The sequence below is a fragment of the Perna viridis genome, chromosome 10 (genome assembly GCF_037379345.1).
Source record: "Perna viridis isolate PV_CMFRI_1.1 ecotype Kerala chromosome 10, ASM3737934v1, whole genome shotgun sequence".
Classification (NCBI taxonomy): Eukaryota; Metazoa; Mollusca; class Bivalvia; order Mytilida; family Mytilidae; genus Perna; species Perna viridis.
In genome coordinates this window covers 39170477-39193580 of record NC_142454.1, presented here as the reverse complement: position 1 = coordinate 39193580, position 23104 = coordinate 39170477, and the positions used below count along the sequence as shown (strand labels likewise).

The 23104-nt window shown below is 33.4% G+C and overlaps 2 protein-coding genes across 2 annotated transcripts; one reads left to right on the top strand and one right to left on the bottom strand.

Moving 5' to 3' along the window:
- Positions 1-10903: 10903 nt before the first annotated feature.
- Positions 10904-19880, bottom strand: LOC148605706 (alpha-N-acetylgalactosaminidase-like). Its single transcript, XM_088548800.1, has 9 exons — positions 19838-19880; positions 18253-18413; positions 16279-16453; positions 15307-15481; positions 14844-14938; positions 14167-14328; positions 13616-13813; positions 13110-13205; positions 10904-12083 (listed from the first exon to the last, which is right to left on the bottom strand). The coding sequence occupies exons 2-9, from the start codon at positions 18399-18401 to the stop codon at positions 11922-11924; spliced, it is 1212 nt and encodes a 403-aa protein (XP_088404926.1). The 5' UTR covers positions 18402-18413; positions 19838-19880; the 3' UTR covers positions 10904-11921.
- A 1348-nt stretch (positions 19881-21228) lies between these two features.
- LOC148605705 (putative G protein-coupled receptor B0563.6) lies at positions 21229-22461 on the top strand. The gene has a single exon (XM_088547609.1). It carries the CDS (start codon positions 21229-21231, stop codon positions 22459-22461), a length of 1233 nt encoding a protein of 410 aa, XP_088403735.1.
- The last annotated feature ends 643 nt before the right edge of the window (positions 22462-23104 follow it).

The window sequence follows — 23104 nt, the reverse complement described above, 5'->3', positions numbered from 1 at the left end:
CAGATATGTGGTACCTAGATGAGAATCTTCATACTTTATTTAAAAAAAAGAAGAAAAAAATTAAACGATTCCAACTTATCTTCCAAAATATACCGAAGGCGATGTGTTTTCAAAATGCTTGTACACCTGGTCCGTGATTACTTGAGTCCGACTTGCTCATTTACTTTTGTTGCTTTGTATGTATTATTGTGGTTATTTTATGTCCTTTGTTGTGTATGTATGTTTTCCATGTCAGGTCCTTGTCCCTGGGTTACATTCTTTTGATTTTCGTTAGAATCTTGGTTCCCTTGATTACTCTTATACAGAATAATATTTAAGTGCATATAAACTTAAAGTCAAACAACAAACTTTGTTTGGCCTATGTCGGTGATACGTGTTGGAACTCTCAATTGATGCATGAGATGACGAAAATATGTGAAAAATATCACACAAACATGCAGTGGTAAACACGTGTCAAGGTCAATCGCATTATAAGCATATCTTTTCAATATATTTTTAATTTTCTTGCATTTTGAAATATGGTAAATTAGTTAAGTGAAGAACAGAACACATTTAGTTCACTGAAACAGAACAAGTACATCATTTTCAATTCAAGTACTTCCCAAAGGCAATAATATTTCTATGCAGAAGGGTTAACTTTTACTAGTATGTTTGTATGTATGTTTCTTTGTTGTCGTTAAAAAATAATATAAGGTATATGTGTAAAAGTAATCAAGGGAACCAAGGTTACAGCAGTAATCAAAAGAATGCAATCCAGGGACAAAGACCAAACATGGAAAACGGACACACACAACAAAGAACATAAAGTAACTTAAATCATACATACAAAGTAACAAAAGCAAATAAGCAACTCGGACTCCACTAAAAACTGGGAGCATGGACCAGGTGCACCGGTAGGGTAAGCGTCCTCTGCTTTTCTAGAAACACCCGCCGAGTTGCTCATAAAAAGTCAGGTGAAGTCAACTGTACACATACGGATATCATCGAGATACAACTTTAAGAATGCGTTAACTAAAACTTAATTGTAACAGAAAATGGTCCTTATGAAAAGAAACAAAAAAACTTTATATAGACATAAAAAAATGTAATACACTGTTATCAAATAATATTTGGTACATCTGCACATGTATTTTATTTGCTATGAATTTGTAAAAATATTACAAAAGTTTTTTTTAAGAACGTTTTTGAGAAAACTATTGTTTCCAGCAATGTTAAAATAAAAGTGTTTGCTTTGCTCATAGATTTTAATGGTTTTCATTGTTTATATGAAGAAAAAATATTATCTCTTTTAGCTAAAACAAATCCATAGCCCCAAAGAAAATCGAATGTTTGTTGGCTTAACCAACTTCTTTCGTGGATACTAATAATGTAGCCATAAAATGGAGTACTCTGTAAAGCATTCCGTGTTAAAGAGACTAATTCATCAAGATTTATTTTCACGATTATTTTATTACTCGGGAAACCAACGAAAATAAATCCATAAATAATATGAAGTACTATCGTTGAATGGATGTACCAGTTAGTGTTTAATTGTGATTTCTATTCGGGTATACTTAAATTCCTCTATTTCAGGCCAAACAACTATATATGTTGACAGCAATGATGTGTCCAAACCTAAGATTCTATTCGGGTATACTTAAATAAGGCAAGTAGAAAACAAATTAGAAAAGCATAATGTAAGCAGGTAAACTGAGCCTTAACAATTCACCTAAACAAGTGTAGGAAATAAAAGTTCGTAAGATCGATGAAATTGTTATAGACGATTTTAGAACTGACATCAATTTCTCGAATATCACGCCGAACCATACAGCAACGCTTGACGAAGCAGTTTCAATATATAACTTAGTGCTTAGTTCAATCATCGAGATACATTCTCCACTTAATACAAAACAACAGCACCGTTCGAATATATACAGAATGGCACTCAATCCAGCTCCGTACCGCTAAAACAGGACGTCGAAGAGTAGAGCGTGAACTGCGGAAGACAAAGCTCGAAGTTCATTAACAGCTGTAGAAGGAACAATGCAATATAAACAAAAACACAAATTGCTTTTGAAAAACAAGACTGACTATTATTCAAATAAAAAAGTCATGATTAAAAGAAACTGCTCCATTTTACGAACAAATTAATGGGTAACGCGAAGGACGTAGTTGGCCCTCACGTAAATGCAACAAATATCTGTCGAATACGTTCGGTGACTACTTTCTAAATTAAAGTGAAAACATCAGAAAAAAAGTATCAATTGCAAGAGCAAATGATACCTCTTCAAACGGAAATAATGTTTTTTGTTTAGACCTGATGTTTAACAGGTCACGTACCTAAGGTCTTAGCAACTACGTCAGTGGGCAAAATTCAGAATATTTTAAAAGTCAAAATCTTGTTTTTCCCAGATCAGAAATATCGGTTGAACCCATTCTTACATTACAGCAGATGCCGCAAGCTTTACTGACGCCTGGTATGGATTACCGGAATGGATTACTATATGTACTTCCGGTAAATGCAAACCAACGGTTACAGAGTGTCTAAAACTCTGCCGCAAAGTAAATCACAAGACGGAAGAAAAATGAATATGTTAGTTCAATCTTAAAATCACGGCATTGGCTGCCATCAACTTTTCGGTGCAAATACAAAGTAATTATATTATTGAAGTTCTAAGATAGGAGGCATTCTTTTACTTACAAGAACTTGTCTACATCTACAAACTACCAAAACATCTAATCTTTGAATGCTTTGAAGAAAACCCCGAAAACTTCCTTATTCAGACAGGCTTTTTCCATATAGCTGACCTGAAAATGCTATTTTTTAACTTCTATGTATTATTTTAAATGTTATTATTCTTAATTTTCAAATGTCTGAAGGAGGTTGACCTAGGGTAAGGGACACAACTCTTACAAATCATTGGAACGTTTGTATTCAGCATTTTACATCAATCTCATGTAAGCATCAAAGTAACTGATTTCATTCTGTTTTATATGGAAGCTTGATAGGCTTTTGCGAAATTGAATATGATACAAACATATCATTGATTTCAAGATTTATGTCCCTTACCCTAGGTCTACCTCTTTAAATTGGGTCACTAATTTATATGCTGAAATGGAAAACTTAATTTTTATTCTTCATAATTTATCTTAAAGAATTTATTTCTCTGACGAAAGAAATTAATATCAACTTTCAAACTTTTTCAGTGAGCACGCGTCAAAATGTCCGGGTACTAATGAAAACTACGAATGTTAGAGGCTGGAAGAGTTGAACATAATTAGTTATTATGACTTACGAAAGTGTTTACTGTACTCGGATTTTTAAAAGAATCTTTTTATCGATAATCTGGATGGAAATCGAATTAAAAGGGAATCTTTTTATCGTTTATCTTAACTTGAATCGAATTTAAAGGGAATCTTTTTACAGACTACCTTGATCAACTCGAATTTAAAGGGAATATTTTTTATCGATTATCTTGGTGTAAATCGAATTTAAAGGGAATCTTTCATCGATCATCTTGATGTGACTCCATTTTAAAGGGAATCTTTTATCGATTGTTTCTCGTTCTATATTCAACGGTCTTACCGACTGGGCCAAATCGATAACTCCCTAACACAGCTGATTAAAACTATATACCGTACCAATGCCACTATATATTTATTTTTACACGTGGAAACAAGATGTGTACTAACATAAAACTTTTATCATTCAAAAGGAATGGCGATAACCATGACAAAGATATCGGTGTCTGAACTAAAATACCCAAGATCTTGATGCCAGGAATTGGAACATAGATGTACATTTTGTTTTGAGGGGGTCACAAAAAGTGTGCTCTTTGCACATTTTGAAAATTGGAAAATAGCTGATGTACATTTTATTTAGGGGTAATAAAAAATGAAACTTTGAAAAGTGTTTACAGTTATGGATGATCCCTTAAGTACATGTACATGAAATAGAAAAATAGTATAAGTATAGCTAATCTTGAATAAAGCTGAACAAAAAATTCACCTTTAACATGAAAGAATGTGTACACACTGATAATTGTGAGCTTCATAAGAAGTAAAAGTTGAGTGTCGCAAAATATAAAGTTATTTTATTTATTTGCCATTTATTATTATTTTTATTATTATTATTAATATGCTTAAATTAAAAACCCGGTTGATTTTTGGCGACATTCAACCTCCTCTCAATATGAAGTACTAGATATCAGCTAAGATATGTTCTGAGTATCCTTTCTTTCTTAAGTCTCTAAATTATTTTGGTTTGATATGAACCATATACATGTATACATGTATAACTCAAAACTGCGATGGGACGCTGAGGTTCGATAGTCGGCGGAAGTGTAATGGTACACTGAAGTGTGTTTATGATTACTTCAATCTTTTTCCTACATCCAGTGTCAAATTGAGTAAAACTGTCATTGACTTTTAGCAGGACTAGACCTTATACAAGTAAGTAGTTTTTTACTAGATAAGCAACCTACGTAAATCTATAGAATTGCTGTGAATACTTCTGTTGTATTAGCATAATTATAAACTACACATAGCATACATCTATACAACGATTGCAAAGTGGTCCGGATCACTCTGTGTGTTTAATACAGTTTTAATAAAAGTAAAATATCATCAAAATACCAAACAAACATAATTATGTAATATCTAAGCCTGAAAAAAAAACATTTTAGATATGCATCATGATGCTTGCAACACGATATTTAGCATCTGCTTTCTTTGATGACACTTGACAATGGGCTATGTTAGACTAACTCGAGTGCTGTTACGTATCTTTTGATACTACAATAAATGTACTTTGTGATAGAGTACTTGTATCTTGCACACAAAGTTTACATGGTCTGTCTTTTCCGCGAAGTTTATGTAATTGTAGTAAAATAAAATTTACGAACGAAATATAAATGGGGATTTCGATTGCCGTCGGACATTTTTGTTAAGTCAGAGTTCAAAGGAAATAACTCGCATAGTAACGGCAACGTCACTTTTTTCAGGTAATCCGCTAGGGGCCTTCATTTAATTCCTACCTTAAGCTATAAACTATAACAAGCAGGTGAATATAATTTTAATTGTATATAACTTGTACTCTTATATAAAGCTTAAAAACTCGAACGCTCCTTTGAATTTTATATTATTTTTCAGCATATTTTCAAACTGTAGGACAAAATTCTCTATGACTTACATGTATAGAAATAGTTTTGCCAAAAAACTAAACTTACTTTACTTTTTTCAAAAACTTCTGTATTTAAATTCAATCTAAGAAATGCTAAAACGGTCACCAAATAATCCAAGTTTTACGTTACAATTTAATTCTATAGAAAATATTACAATAATAATATAAATTTCCCGCCAAAATGGACTTCAAATCGAGGCTAAAATCGATCCAATACATTCAGGTTTAGTATTATGGCGTTTCGAATTCTTTTGGTAAAGAATGATCATGTATAATTGTCATGGCGTAGAATAGTACGGTAGAAGTTATATATGCACTTGAAATTCCGTGGCAACGTTGAATCGGATACTAGCGCACCAATTCTGCATGTCTTCGCTCAATGTAAACCAACGCACTTCCGCGCGTTAGCGTTACACACCCAATGTACTTTAGTGTTGACCAGCGCGGCCATGTTTCATATATATCAAAACTGTTAAAATTGTGATATGGAACATTTAACTTACTGTACATATATGTGCACCTATAAATGTATATTAGCAGAGTCAGATGATAATTGAACTATGAAAAACCGTCAAAAAGCTATTAAATGTAATTCAAAAAATTTTACGATTTGGTCTTTTTTACTCGATCTATTTACACAAGTAGTTGATATTTTCTTTAGAAATTAAATTCTTCAAAAATATTTCAAGCAAATAAAAGGTCCATTAAATTGAAACGTTCCATTTCATTTTTAACTGTTATGTTTTGTATTGCACAACTGCATTGCATGTTTTATTGATCGAACTTTTTTAACAAAATTAATATTTTTTTTTGTTTTAAAGTTCTTTTTTAAATAACATTTGAAACATTTTCATTATATAACAGAATCATAAATACTGATAGATAAAGGGGACATCGTACCGAAATGAATTTATCATTATATCAATTTTAATTTCATTGAGATATTACTAAAAATAACCAGGAAGAACGTAAATGTAATTGGATGACGTCATACATGAATAACATGAACCACATGACAATGACACTCTTTCCTCGCTTACATGTATCAACGTCGAACACAGCTAATTTGTATTACTTCGTCTTGCCGTTCTATTCGGATACAAATATACCGCAAAAACTTTCTAAACCGTAATCTGAAGATACCGAAAACAGATCTAAATCATTTATTTTTAAAGTCCCTTCTTATAACTAATATTACTTGTAAATAATTCTAATATGAAGTGCTTCAAAGCTCTTTAGACCACAGCCTTGGTAAAAATGTGATGAATTTATGACCAACATTTCATGCAACTCATATGTTGCGTCTAATAAAAATATGAAGAAAATAGTCCAGACCTATTAAATTCGAAATAAATTACGGAAACTCCATTCTATCAGTTTTACTGCGGGCTGGTCATTGATGTCGTGCTTAATCGCTATCGCTCGGCGTAAAACAATGCAACATAGATGGCTAGCCCGTGGTAAAACAATGATAACATGGATTTATTTTAAAATTCTTAATTTAAACCTGGATAAAACGGATCTCAGTCTTAACCGAACAAGCTTAACATTCTAAAAAAAATTCGGTTAAAACAGATTTAAGCGTGGTCTCTTTGCTCTTCGTGTTCTTTTTATGGGATTATTTTCCTTTTTCATCTACCCCGGAGGTGACAGTGGGTGGTTTCTAGAAAAGTAGAAGACGCTTACCCTACTGGTGCACCTAGTCCATGCTTCCTAATTTTAGCGGAGTCCTAGTTGCTCATTTAGTATTGTTTCTTTGGAGTTGTTTGTTTGTTTCTTTGTCTGTTTTTTGTTTCGTTTTGGTTATTACATGTTCTTTGTTGTGTCAATTTTTCTTTATCTGAAAATATAGTTGATTTTTTTATCATAATCTTTTTATCATTACCATTCGACCCTGGTTCCATTGATTTCATTTTAAAATGTAACATTGTCTTAGTAGCGAGCAGCGCGAAGCGGCATAGGCTCTACGGTTATTACATGTACTTGTTCTGTCGCAATGCAGAAAGTAGAACCAAGTCACGCACGTTCGATTATTTATTTTGAAAATCCATAAAATAACATGAAGTTTGAATAATGTCATATTGAACCTAATAATATAGTTATCATAAAATTCAATACAAAACAAATCGAATCAACAATAAAATACAATAAAAAAAACATTTCACTATCAAATCAAAGTAAAAACACCTTTTATGTGATGGCACTAAGTGCTTTCCATATTTTTCTTCAAAAAGCAGGTGTGGAAAAATAACTTTTCGTGAAAAAATGTCGATAAAAAGGAGGATAAAAATACTTATAAGCCATACAACAGGGTCCTAATGTAAGTATTTCAATGGGTGAGTATCATATCTTGTGAGTAATGAAAAATTATATGTAGTGTCCAAATTTGCTATTCCGGTGCTCCATACATTGATACATATATATGCACATCAATAACTGTTTAACTTTATGCTTTATGCATGAAAAATGATAGAAACTTATTGCAATAAACATACTAATCATTAATATAATAAAGAAAGTAACGTACATTTTGAGTTGACACAGATCTAAACGAAAATAAATTTGTTTACAGCAAAGAACTTCGTGTGTTTACTGACGGGAGGATTAGTATCTGGGAAAGTAACGAAGATGAAAAGTAATTAATATGACCAAGATTATATTGGGAATCAAAAGAGTGTAATCCAGAGGCAAAGGCCAGACATGGAAAACAGACAAACACAACAAAGAACATGAAAAATAATACATACAAAGTATATATCAAATGTAAATGAGCAACTCGGACTGCTATGAAAACTGGAAGCTTGAATCAGTTACACCGGTAGGGTAAGCATCCTCTGTTTTTCAAGAAACACCCTTAACAAAATAATAGACGCTCAAAAATTTGAAAATACTTTTTTACTCATCCATTGAAAAAAAAATGATTCTATTTGTTGTAAGAGTAATCAAGGGAACCAAGGTTATAACGGTAATCAAAAGAATGTTATCCGGGACAAAGACCAGACATGGAAAACAGACATACACAACAAAGAACATAAAGTAACTAAAATCATACATACAAAGTGACAAAAGTAAATGAGCAACTCGGACTCCACTAAAAACTGGGAGCATGGGCCAGGTGCGCCGGTAGGGTAAGCGTCCTCTGCTTTTCTAGAAACACCCGCCGAGTTGCTCATAAAAAGTCAAGTCCGGGGTAGACAAACGACGAAAGGTAAACTATGACCCGTTGAATAAATCAGTTTTCATGGTGCTGATGGATACATCATAACGATCCACGAGTTCATAAAACTTCTGTAGTGATGACTTCAGTCTTGTAACAACATAGCCCTGTTCCAGAAGCCTATTTGTTAGAGTTCTAGCGCGATACAAAAAGTCTGCGTAGTTTCGGCAAGCTCTTGTAAACTTGTATTTGGGCTGAGTGGTTTGGTAAAACAAGCTCTCAACAAAATTCTGTAATGACGAATCTTCTACGAAAACATGATTCATTAGGTAGAGTGATTAAGTTATACTATACATATTAAAGACAACAACATATCACAGCTAGCACATATCTGTTTTCATAGTACGTCCTGTCCAAGTCTTTGTTTTTCACTCACGTTTCCAATCTAACATTCGTTTTTCTCTGCATGGCGGAAGTCTAAATTATACACAATAATACGGGAAGACGACGTTACGCTAAGAAGCATAGGCGTTCCCAATTAAGCCGCGCACAACACTATATTTTCCCCATTATTTAGCAAGGCAGATTTTCAAATAAAAAAATAAAAATAATGATTTTGCTTGCTGCTGAAATAGATAAGATACGATAGTTTTATTCACAAATCATGGACCCTTATGAGTAGAAAAATTTTCGATGCAAGTCGATCGTTTCGGCCACACTTAACACCTACATTTTAAGTATGGTTTTAAATACTTAATTTGTATTTAAGTGAAATAAAGATGAATGACTGAGGTAAACTCATACATATAATAACAACTGGTTAACAAGTACTGTGGCCGAAACGTTCTATGGCCGAGATGACTTGAAAGCAAAATATTCATAAAAAAAAATGTGCAAATACAATATAATCATGAATAATCCTCAAAACAAGTGGAAATGTAGTCTAGAAATGTAGTTCTACTCAAGAGTTGTTCCCCGTTGTATGTTTTGTGTGATCATCGCTGCTTTGATGTAATAAACTGTAAGTAAATAATCCCAGGGCCTTTTCTTACATGGTTGAAACCTTATCGTTTTTTCTTTCTTCCAAAATTTACTTTGACATCGCCCAGTTTCGTAATCTTTCAAGATATCATTACCAACTTTGAACCATTGATAGACCTCATTTAAGACTTAAATAAAATGAATCTGGTAAGGATTCCATTGCCTCCTCTTCATATGTAATGACATTTATATGTTAACCAAGTATGATTATGATATCCTTCATTATGAATAATCCGAGAGCATGTTCTACATGTATAAGCATATGATCCTGCTAAGGATTTTATCATCTTCTTTAAAAGTTATGTCCCTTTGAAACAATTTCTTTCAATCGCTCATATCTTAAAAGTCATAATAGATAGAATCAATACGAAAACGTTTACAAGTACACAATCAGATGGCCTAACGAATAAGTATATACATGATTGTATTTTGTTATCAAACCGTACGGGAGTTATATCCCTTGAAATATCATTTTTAAGTTTTGAAAATTTATTTTTTGAGAACCGGAAGTCATAGACCAACTAAAATCCATAATAAGACCAGCAAATTCTGCATAAAGACTTTTTTTTAGCAAAAACAATAGTTGAAATTTCTCTATAAACCGGTCAATTTTTATTGTATTTACACACATTAGTAAATGAAGGTGTCATAAAATTGATATTTTCATATCAATCCTCGTATAGTCGTATTGGGTTTCGATCACCTAAATTGGCCTTCGGCAATTGAATACGACTTCGATACAGGATTAATATGAAAATATCCATTTTATAACACTGTAGTCTTGTTTTCCTTTATTCTCAATTTTTTACATATTATTGTATTGTATTCTGATTGCCACATAGTGTATGTAGATCGTCTTTTTCCCCTGGATTAGGATATTTATGTCTCGATCTGAGCTGTCCTTCTATTTTTGATGATTTGGTATTCTTGTCGCTATCTATATGTGTTAGAGCATTTGTTCATTTCTTAGATTTTCTATAGTGCAAAGACAAGTAGAAATCAAGTAGAACCGGTAATCCATCGCTGACGTCACTAAAAGTGCCGCTTTTGTCTAAACCAAAGACAGTAACGCCTTATGACAAAAAATGGTTCAAGGTGTTGAATCTATAGGTTCATGGATATTTAGCCAGAAGTTTACTTAATTTGACAGTACCATGACGTAATATTTCAGTCACCATAACAAAATCTCAACATCCATTGACATCACCGGGATTCTTTGAAAACCAATTTAGTCAGACCAGTCTACTTTGTTTCTCAACTGAGAACAAAATGTCTGCAGAAACGGAATCACAATTTCCACATACCCTTAAGAATATCCTGTTAAATCTGCAACCAGTCTGACAAATACAAACGGAAGACACCAAGTGTCTGCGACCACGACACAGACACGGACAGTGCCCTACAATTTAATGAGCACAAACGTGTCCAGAAGAAAAGACTACTCGTTAACTGTATTTAATTTAAAAAAATAAATATTTATCATCTATTTCAGTTTTTTTTTCGAAGAAGATAACTAAAAACCAAGAAAAAAAACTCAGTCAGGCTAATTATATATACAATTAATCTTTAATTGCAAATTATTACAGTTATCAACTTGACACGTTCACTGTGCTGTGACAGTCACACCCACTCACGTGACCTATCAATACCAAATAAAAAAGCAGGTCATCTTTTTTTACATTCAAAACCCATCACATTTATTACCAAAATAAATAATGTACTTGTAGAAAAGGCATATCACAGATATTTTGAATATTAATTTTAAATATCATGCAGGATAGGTGTATTTGATAATTCTTACCAACTATTCATGAATTGTCTAATTTCTCAGGAAGGCTATGAGGTACTTTTGATTGGCTAAAGTGTAAAAAATGGAACTACTAATTTCCTATGGATTTTCAAAACTTTTTCCATAAAATTCCGCTAAAATTGAATATATGTTTTTTTTTCCTAATTTGCTGTGAATAATGAGTTACTGTAGTATATAGTAAGCTAACTTGCCTTAAAATATTTTGTATCAAATAAAAAAGTAATTTTTGATTGGTGAGAAAGACAAAAATGATGCAGAGAGGGGAACAGGAAAGAGAAGGATGAGAGGAGTGATAAAAAAAATGGTATGTTGTAGTTTGTAGTATAATGATTGTACAACCATTACACCCCTAGTCAAGTGATGGCATAAGGCTTATCATTATAAAAACATATTTACATATAAAAAAAATGAAAATAAAAAAAACAAAAAAGAATTCCACTTAACTTTTGCAGTAAATTATTAGTAAACCCAAATTTCACTTAAAATCCACTGCTGAATGCATTGTCTATAAGCCATTCCGAACAACCTCCGGTCGAAATATGTTCGTGCAAAAGATATCAGGCATGAATCACTAAATGTTTGGTTTTGCATGATTCTTAGACGGACCGATACTAAATGCATGACACAGTAAATGCTTTTTAAACAAGCTAGTGCTTCTCATTACATGTATATATGACAAAAACAATGAACGAAATAGTCCCATATGAATGGTAATGTAAGGTGTCAGTAGATGACCACATCCTTAGAAGCGTTCATAGGACTGTCGCTTTAACAAAGAATGTTCCAGAAGGCACTACAGTCACATTAAGGGTCTGTGTAGGTTTATATATACCAATGTATGTTCCCATAAACACCTCTGTGAAGTTGTAACCGCCCATACTCGTAAGTCCAAGATCTGACAACTTCATATTTACCTATAAAGTAAAAGGAAATATATTACTTTGTCAACAAACCTTCTTTTGTATTTTAAGGAGATCAACCTAAAGTAAGCGACATAACTCTTGAAATCAGTGATATGTTTGTATCATATTCAATTCCACCAAAGCCTTTCAAGCTTTCCTTTGAAACAAAATGAAACCAGTCCGTTACTTTGATGCTTACATGAGATTGATGTAAAATGCTCAATACAAATATTCCACTGATTTGTAAGAGTTGTGTCCCTTACCCTAGGTCTACCTCTTTGAAATACGAAACATACCAATATAACAAGATATATCCGTTTTATACATTACAAGACTTTTTTACATGCTGAAGTAAATATCAAAGTTTTAGTCTAGGTGTACCCATAGTTTTTGCAATCCTACCGTACAGGATATCATTGGACCAAATTTTGGACAACAACAGTCTATAAAAGAAAATTTGTTTTAAAGAGAAAACAGCGTACATGTAACACCACTTTCATGTAGCCTGTGTTACACGTATGCTGTTTTCTCTTTAGTCCCGCCTGCATTGGGCCTGCCTACATCCGGGGACTATTCTATGCTTATGAATATCGCTCCATGCCAAGATAGATAAGCTTGTAACGACAAACCTGGACCATATACAATATCCATTAACCCACAACCTACATCAACAACCTTTACTCAATCAAGACCACCGTAATAAAGTCCCAAGTTCACTTAAGCAAAATCTTACCTTATCAAACACCGCCTAAACAAAGTCCTACATTTATCCCAAATCTATCTAAACTAATTTGTATCTTTTTCCCAAGCCACCTAAAAAAAGTCTTACCTATGTCACAGGCCTACCAAAAGTCTTACCTTAACCTTTGTTCTAATCCCACCCAAACAAGTTCGTACCTTTATTCCAAAGACAATCTTAACAGTCTTTCACTATGTACCTTTGTTGTAAGCTCACCTAAGCAGGTTCTTACCTCAGTCCAAAACCCCAACAAAACAAAGTTTTACCTCTGTCTAAATTCTATCTGAACAAGTTATTACCTTTGTTCCAGCACCTGCCTCTCCTGTATTTAGTACACCTATAGCGAAAGAACCTTTCGGTGTAATTTCTCGTGTCCATACTTGTATATCTTGAGCCTATAACAAAAAAAGACAAATTCTATAGATGTCAACTTATGTGATTTCCTTTCTCTCATTTTGAGTAGGTAAATTACTTTCAAACTACTTGAAATGTCTTTGTTTGTGACATAATGAAATCCAAGGACTTTGCATAGAGTTACCAAAGAAGTTAAACAAATTCTCACACTTTGTAATCCATAAAGTTTGTACCCAAGGCCAAAAACAAATTTAAATAGCTACCTTTGCTTTTTCTCATAACCCAAAATGGTGAATACAGCAATAAGGTTCCAGGATTGCCCCGCCCCCTTCACTTTTTGAAAAAAAATTGTTAATTTAATGCACAATTGGAATAATAATGAGCAAATAATAGTCCCCTTTTTCTGGAACTCCCATTTTCAAAATTTCTGGATCCGCCCTGACTAACCTACCTTGTATAACCTCTTCCCTTGCAATCCCATTGGATCTTGGTTTATACTCAAGACATTTTTATTAAGAAGTAAAGCTTTAGATCTGGGATCGATCTGTCTGAGATCATTAGACATCATTAAAGGTGATGCCATTATTGCCCACAGCGCCATCTGAGATTTCTGTTGCTCGTAGCTGAGGCCAAAATCGCCAACGATGATCTTAAAAAAAAACAGAAATACTTGGTTTCATATAAGTTAGGGATCATAAACAATGCTAATTATGATAAAATATGAATTTTAGATTGTTGATGGATATATTATACCACAGTTGTCCAGACGAAAGCAGTTGTGAACCATGTTGCACAAGACAATATTGAATAAATACAGGCAGAATTCTACACTAGCTACAGGCCCCTCTCCTTAAATTTAAGAATAAATAAAAAGGTTTATTTATTACATTTACCTCTCTGACAGCGAATCTACTAATTTTGCGGGAAAATGTGTATAATGGCGGGAATATATGTCATCAACTAATTAATTCAATTTTTGGTCAAAAGGTTATACATGCATACCATATCTGGATCATTAAAACTACCGGGAGCGGCAAACTGGCTAAAGTTACCAACGTTGTTGCCATAGAAATCAATGATGCCTTTCACGCTATCCCAAGAATCCTGGATATCATCATAGTTCCTCCAAATATTACAACTGTGAGCGATTGCTTTGTAATCAGGCTGAAAGGATATTGTTTGGGGAAAATATCATGTTGGTTGCTTTACCATTTAAACATTAAAAAACAAACAAAAACGCATTGCAAGCTTCCTGGATAATTTACATCATTAAAAAACCTCTTTCATGTAATTGCACATGTATCATTGTTGGAAATTATATATATCTTATTAAGTTTTTTAGAATTATTTCAAAAATTACACATCAGGTACGATTTTTAAGATACATGTACCTTGTCGAATAGTACATTCCCTGCCATAGTTAAAAAAAAGAACTATGGATTTCAAATTCCTAATCAAAGATCGATAACCCTTGTGGTGATATAGGTTTTAGCTAGTCTGACGCGTGTCTGTAAGGAAGAGAATTCAGTGTTTTGTAAGGAGGGGAATTCTTTCGTTTAAAACCTAAATAAACTAAGTTAAGTAACTATACATGCAACTACTACTTAAGTTCCGAACTGACGGAGGTAAGTTATTCAAAGTGCAATGTATCATTACAATATCCCAATAATTGTACCTACAATTTTCCCACTGCCGACTATATATGCTGGCCAACTACATGAGTATAGGAAAGGTCTTCCTGTCTTGTTCAGATAAAACTCCATTATTGGGTAACCTTTAAAAATAAAGTGAACAATGTGACTTCCAAGTACTCCAGATGTCTGACATACCAACACATGGTGCATAGGGAAATATGGCATATAATTTTCATAAAATAAAAATTGCAATAGAGCTTTGAACCTACCTTTTAACAAAAAGAAAATTTTAACCCCTAATTTTGATTTCAAATGCATGTCTCGGCATTCAACGATAATAATCTAAATTCATTAAAATCCATAAACTTGATGGCATACAATTACTTAAACGACTTCAAGGTTGAACTCATACATGAAAACATTAATGAAGAATAAATATAAAGCGAAATCCGTGTTTCGAATCGGCTTTGCATTGTAAAAACAATTTTTGCCCGAATAATAAGAGTACCTTCCTGCATATCAGAGGTACCGCTATAGCATCCATCTAGCTTCAGACTGTCAACTCCCCAATCAGCAAAAGTCTGAGCATCTAGCTCCAAGTAAAATTTACTTCCCGGATAGCCTCCACATGTATTGGTTCCGAAATCTTCATAAATTCCGAGTTTCAAACCTTTACTATGGACCTAAATTACATTTTGTAACTGAATAAGAATGTATTAAACAACAAAAGAAAGCTACACTGTACAATATATTATTTTTTTAATAATGCTCGTTCTTTTCAAACTAAAACCGAGATCAAAACCATATTTTCAATTAAATTGGCATGTTATAGAGATTCTAATACAGCCCTTAGGTACATGAAGTTTAGTTATATATATTTTTTTGATACATAGTTTAACTACAAACCACAGTCACTTGAGGCACGGATGGTTTCGACTACCCTCCCTTTTTTTCTCAAGAATCAATATTTCCTTCCGATTCGTTAATTTGATTAAAATTCTTTTTTTTCAATTTCTGGGGAAAAATGGTGTGGTCGAAACCATCCGCGTGTCCCAAGACCATGTACTACATATACACACAGGAACAGCCTTAAATTGTTCTGTCAGAAATCGATATAAATGTGTACAATGTACGTACATTAACTCGGAAGTGATGGTTTAAACTTTTCCTTCACGTTCTATACTCCGTGGATTTTATTACTTTTGTTACCAGGGCCTTTCAGAGCTTACTGAAAGGTATGTTTACACTTGCTGGTGATCTTTAAAAATATTCAATATTTTGTTTTAAGATTAAATTCTGGTGATTTTCACTTTTCACCATATCCGTTCTTTTTTTCTACATGTGCAGAGTGGGTTTTCTAGCATTTCCCAGTTGGTCGAAATATCACTCATATAAATGAAATATCAACAACGTCGTTTTTTGAATATGAAATGTCCTTCACAGCAAAAGCCTAAATTTATAACAACATTATAGGACATACGTAGTCTGCTAAAAATTTGATTCCGTGGGGGAATCTCTTAGGATCTGCAATAAGTTTGCCATCGGGACCTCTTTCCTTTGCCATCCAACAGTCGTCGATGTTGACATACTTGTATCCGGCGTCGGCATATCCATCCTGCTCTAGCCTGTCGGCCATCTGCATGTATAGTTTCTCACTGTGGAAAGTGAAAAAGAAGCGAAGTAAAACACAGGAAATTTTTATTTCCTTCATAATTCTATTTTCACGTGTCCTTAGCATCATAGCGGATTCCAACGGTCGCAAATCAAGAGTAATCAAGGGAAGCAAAGTTATAGCGGTAATCAAAAGAATGCAATCCAGGGACAAAGACCAGACATGGAAAACAGACATACACAACAAAGAACATAAAGTAACTAAAATCATACGTACAAAGTAACAAAAGCAAATGAGCAACTCGGACTTCACTAAAAACTGGGATCATGGACCAGGTGCACTGGTAGGGTAAGCGACCTCTGCCTTTCTACAAATACCCGCCGAGTTGCTCATAAAAAGTCAAGTCCGGGTTAGACAAACGAGGAAAGGAAAACAATGACCCGTTGAATAAATCAGTTTTCACGGTACAGATGGATACACCATAAGGATCCACGAGTTCATGATGACCATTTAACTTCTGTAGTGATGACTTCAATAATGATTCACGAGTTTATGATGACGACCATAAAACAATATTCAAAGCAGAAATACATAACTACACTTAAGACACTATTAGTCAACTTATAGAACATGATTTTTCTCATTTAAAGCATTGCATAAGCCTGTGATTGATTGAACGTACAAATACATCGCCAAATTATGACGTCATATATTTACGCAAAATTAAACGAATTCAAGGAAAGTCAGAAAACTAAACTAAAACAAACATACAAATAAAATGATTGATGTTACAAAAGCTATTTTTCCCATTGAAAAAGCAGTCTTGGAGGGACGCAATAGATGATCAAGAGGATTACGGGGGATGGCAGCCCCTTTTTTGGTTAATTTGTTAATTTCGTGCCAAAATTTTGACAATATGAACAATCACTAGACAGGAAACACCCTTTTGTAAATTTAACAAATTTTGCATTCGCCCCTGCGAAATAACATTTTTAATATAATAACGGACAATAAGAAGTAACTCAGAGATTATGTAACATGACGCTGATACATGCATGTATACTGTCAGCACCAGTGTGGCAGAATTCAAGTTTAAGAGCCTTCACCTACATTTGCACCTTCATTACCGTTTCAAAGATAGAGGTCTTGGTATGAAACAGGGGCAAATATGGAAGAGTAATCAAAGGAACCAAGGTTCTATCGGTAATTAAAAGAATGTAACCCAGGGACTAAAACCAGACATGGAAAACAGACGAACCCAACAAAGAAGATAAAGTAACCAAAATAATACATACAAAGTTACAAAGGTATATGAGCAACTCAGACTTAAAAACTGGGAGCATGCACCAGGTGCACCGGTAGGGTAAGCGTCCTCTGCTTTTCTATAGAAACACCCGCCGACTTGCTAAAAAAGTCAAGTCCACTGTAGACGAATGAGGGAAGGAAAAACGCTGTAATACTAAATTGAATCAATGACCCATAAATTCTATCAGTGGGGTATCTTTTCTAATCTTGGAAACAGATTAATGAACTACATTTGTCGTAATTATCAGTTTGTAAAGATCAAAGGGAGGATGTCAAATACAGCTTGAACTTGTATATATAACCTTAAATGACTTTGTATGTACATGAAAATGTCCATGAATGAATATACATTTAGAAATTTGTTGAAATGAATTGAATGCTCAGGCTGGGGAAAAAATGCCTGGCTTCAAGTATTTTTGTAAGTTCCCAGGAGAGTCCAATATTTCCTTTATTTTGAAACTAGAGATATATAGTTTTTGTCCTTCAATTTGACCAAGCAATATTTTATCTAATTTGAATAAAATATAATACATGTACCTTATGCAATTTTCGGGGTCGTTGTCACAATCGATGTTGCACCGAAAGCGTTCCCATGACAACCAGCCCATTGGTGGTGTTAAACCCAGGCCATTGTCAAGTGCTTTAACAGACACTAGTACGAAACATAGTACCAGTAACTGCTTCATTCTTCTTAATTCCTGTAAATGCAAGAATACACGTGCACAAATATCTTTTTTTTGTCAAAATTCCATAACTCATAATCACTATATTCAAAGGCTAAAAGTTCAGGGGACACGATCCATACATTTGTACCAGTATAAAGCATGTCATTTTTATGTAAAAGTTTGTATGTAGTACGTTTTTGTAGAATAACTGGCCTGGTGGGGGGCTAGGTGTTAAACTAAGTGTACGAAGGGTATTTAGTCGACAAAAATTTCGGGGTGGGCAGGCGCTGATTCAGGCGCGTGCGAACTCGCACCAGCGTGCGCCATCCCTAAAATCGAAAAAAAAAAAGGTTTTTTGGCATGAAATCTTGATTTTTCACAAATTCTACTTCCAAATTGTTTTTAACATCTCATTATTATATTTGTGTTAACCTGATATCCTGGATCTGTCCCTAGTGAACATGTGGATTTAACGTTATTCTTATTAATTATATTAAGTATCAGTCTTTATAAAAATCAGGCAGGAGTTGATTCGTGCATGTTAAAAAACCACCAAATTCACTTTTATTTCTTATTCAGACACAGTTATAGATCACATTTCAAGTCTTAGTTTTTCATTTGGTTGTTGCACTTTCAAGATAAAAATTATAAATATTGTGTATAAAATTGGCACTTTGCAAGAGTTATTGTTCTTGATTTTGTTAGACTTTGGTTGATTTTAGTGGGAGATGATTTTCTCAAAAGTACAGATCTGAATATGGAAATAGTTATTGTTATGCAAAACCATAGCATATGTAGATTTAAAAAGCATCATTTGTTTTGTAGGTTTTTCTACACCATGAATCGTTTTACCATTGGCAGTGTCTTAATTTCATATGGACTGTTACTTAATATGAATATTCCATGGCAAAGGTGCAAACGAAATATTTTAGATAAAGAATGTCTTCAGTAGGACCAAACTCAGAGTGAATATTATGGATTATTAAATTTTTTGGGAATATATCTTATATAAAACTTTTTATAGTTTCCAATTCGTCCATATAATATCTAAAGCAAAATAACTTTGTTCACAAATAAGACTGATTAAAAATTATTTATTACTATGAGCGTTCTTGTCAAAGACATTGACTGAATGAATTTCGATGTGGTGTATATGCGAACCTAAAATGCATTATATTATATATGTATGTATTACATGAAGCGATTCAATAAACATAATACATACATTGCAAAAAATATAATATAGTGCAGGCAAACCTATCCGGTGGTAAATCCCATTGACACCGGTTTTTCTATAAAAACGTAATGTAAACAAAATTTGATACTAGCCGGCAGTAAAAGTTTTACTTGTATGCCTAACAAAAAGTGTAATTTGAAGTCAAAACTTTATAGCTATGAATATTTAAGTAAAAAAAGAATCCGTTCTGCAAAATGAAGAAAAAAAAAACACTACATACCTTAATAAATGTGTACTGAGCGTTGTCTTAATCATGTGACACTAACTTCGTGTGTCATATGACCAACCGTGTGACTAATCAATATTACGCCAGATGTTCAGTACCGATTTTCTTATGAATATCCGTGTCGATATACTGGTTAAGAAAGTTCACGATTTATCAATTGAGCCATGATATTGCATTTATGTCGATAAGATAAACTTTGTACATGATAAAATATTTAAATTGACAGGACAATATTGAATTAAGTATAATACCACGTAACTTTTTAGACACATATATATTTTATTGTCGGCATAACCCCCGCATCGTTTTTTTTAATTGTTGTATTTTATGAGAGAGAAAAAAAACACTCTGATGCAGCTGTCCTCATTTACTTACTTATCACTCCGCTAACTTATAGACTCTGTTATACAGGAAGTGAAAAAAAGTAACCAGACATGAGCACTTCTTATAACAAATCCTCTGCACTGTACCGATTTGCAATTAGCCTTGAGTGTGGCATTGGTTTAATGACATTACCCTCTGCGCAGGAGATTGTGTTTGATTGTGATCCTATCATTTTCTGCAAAAAGTTACCGGAACTACTTTTTCCCTCTTTTTAAGTTTAAAATGACGCTTTTTGGACACCAATCTATTTTTAAAGGAAATATTTAAGAGCACGGGTGATGCCGTACACATTTTTAAGGATAATAAAATACCACAAGCAAATTTGAAAAATCAAAATTTTCAGAGCTATTTTAGAGTGTTCTTACATCCAGCCTTTGCATTTGATTTCGCATTATATACTTACATGTATAAAGTAATTGTCATGTATGGATTAGATAGGATGAAACGTATACATTTATTTACATTGTATTGGTAAAATAAAATGCCTTATTTTTCCTTCCCTTCTTTAGGCACAAATGTTATAGCTGTGTTTCAGGAAATAATAAAATTAATCCAATGCCTTATTTGTTTAAGGATATCTGATTGTGGCGAAAAGAAATCTATATTTTCAAGCAATAAAATAAAGTTTAATTTTATTATTCTTTTCTATAATTCAAAAATAGCTAATTTGGTTGATTATGCATATAGATTATTTGATTTTGTATCGGAAAAGGTGAAATAAAAAAAAAAATCACTTACAAAATAAATCATGTAGTCACGAGTTTCTCTCAAATCCAGCGATGTGGAAAACAGTATATATTAAGATATCCTTTTCAGTTAAGGTTTATAAGATATTCCTGAAAGCTCCAGTTATCGCGGATAAATTGTATATTTGCTCTTTGCCATCTCTGCAATTTTAAAATACCGCTTGATACGTGAACGGCGTGGAAATCTTTAGAGTAATTGATATAATTGTGATGGATTTCTATTGTCTTTTTTTATTTGTTCTCTCATCAATTGTTATGTGCACTAAATCACCAGGAGAAAGGGCAGATTCTACGTCCGACATTGGAGTATCCGATGGTGAAGTAACACCTGATCCTTTCAACGAAAATGGCAATACACTTAAGTTACAAAATATAAGCGACATCCAGCAAAATGTCAGCAAAACAGAGACATCGTCAAATGAACAAAAATCCCGAAATGTTCATCTGAAAAACATTTACGACACACTAGAGTTCATTCAAGATGTGTATGTCATCCCAATTGTGTGCACTATCGGAATCGTCGGAAATAGCGTCGTGGCCTCGTTCCTATATGAACGTCGAGGATCAAACTCATCCTTTATTTATATGTTCGCTGTTTTAGTTGCAGACACGCTGAGTCTCGTTTCCGATTTATTTCTGCCATGCGCAACACTTTTTCGAAGAAACAACGTACTTTCGGTTAGGAAAATGGCAGCGCAGATGTATTTTTGGAATAAAATATTCATCAATTATGTTTTACGTGGAACAGCGTTTAACATTCTGTGCGTCCTTTCAGCAGAAAGGCTAATGGCGGTGAAATATCCGCTCAGCCTCAATGCTTCACTAACTGTTAGAAAGCCGCATTATTTCGTATTTTTTTCTTTCATAGTAAGTGTTGCCACAAAAACTCCAGCTGTCTTATTCTCCGAAATGAGAGAAGTATTCGACAATAGTTCTAACGGAACTATCTTTCAGCGGTTATACACAACATTTTATCTAACAGATAAACCAAAAAATGACTTGGTAATTATTATAATTCATTTCTTCGCTGGTCCGGTTCAAATTGTCTTTTTCTGTGCGATGAACATACTTATTGTTCACGGGATATATCAGAATAAGAAGAGACTTTTGAAAATTAAAATGAAAAATTCCGGTCGTATGAAAACAATAGCAAATCTTCAGGTCAAACTGTGTAAAATATTTCTAGCTCTATGCTTTTCGAATATACTAGCATTTATTCCAAATTCAGTAGCCACCATGTCAGCAAAGTTGTTTCCCGAACTTGGATGGAGTTTGCGCGATTATTCAGCAAAGCTTTTCCTTCACGGTGGGAACTTTCTACGAATTTTGAATAGCGCGAGTGATTTCATAATCATGATGACAATGTCAGTTGAGATAAGGCAAGATTTCAAGAATAAAATCTTGCGGAAGGCCAAGTCCAGAAAAGACTCACCGAAAACCCAAAAGTATCAAGCTAATAATAACTGTTCATCTCTGTCAACCATATGAGGATACATTGAAAACGCATGCGCCTAAATTACTTTTTTGCAGATGTTGTCGTTTTGTCGAGTTTTGTTCTTTTATTGTTGTTTTTAAGTACGAATGTTTTAAATTGCAATAAAATTGAAACAACTTCGGTATCTTTCTGTATCAAAGAAAAATCGAATTTGTTTTTTTATTGTTGGAACTCAGCAATTTGGAAGGTATTCCAATAAACATAAAAAAATCAGTAATCACAACATAGCATGCAGTATTTAGGGCATATAGTAATCGGTCGGATTGGAGTCAGCACAGTAAAGAACGGATATGGTGAAACGCAACAAATACACCGGCTTATCACCTAAATACAAAACAATTAATACTTTCAGAAGTCAACAAAAGGTCCTCTACAAGTGTAAACACACCTAAGTCTACCCTAACATTACATGTACCACGACACTTAAAAAACAGGTACTATCTTTTCAAGATAACCGTCGCTTTTTCTAGCTTTGTCAGTCAGTCTACTATTAAAATATCAAAGCCGATTTAGATTTTATTTGGTGAACAGTGTGATCATTGCACTGTTATTCGTATTTCAATTGATCATCAAATTTGTTCAACAAGTAAACCAATTTATGAAAGTCAAAAACTGTTTTTGATTAAAAATATTCCG

Excerpts from the sequence above, each read along its gene's own strand:
- LOC148605706 (XM_088548800.1), bottom strand. The coding sequence starts at position 18,401 with ATGAAGCAGTTACTGGTACTATGTTTCGTACTAGTGTCTGTTAAAGCA. Across the intron at positions 13,814-14,166 it reads GTTTTAATGATCCAGATATG|ATCATCGTTGGCGATTTTGG; the intron begins GTATGCATGTAT and ends TTTTTTTTTAAG. Across the intron at positions 12,084-13,109 it reads AGGCAGGTGCTGGAACAAAG|GTAAATATGAAGTTGTCAGA; the intron begins GTAATAACTTGT and ends TTTACTTTATAG.
- LOC148605705 (XM_088547609.1), top strand. The coding sequence starts at position 21,229 with ATGTGCACTAAATCACCAGGAGAAAGGGCAGATTCTACGTCCGACATT.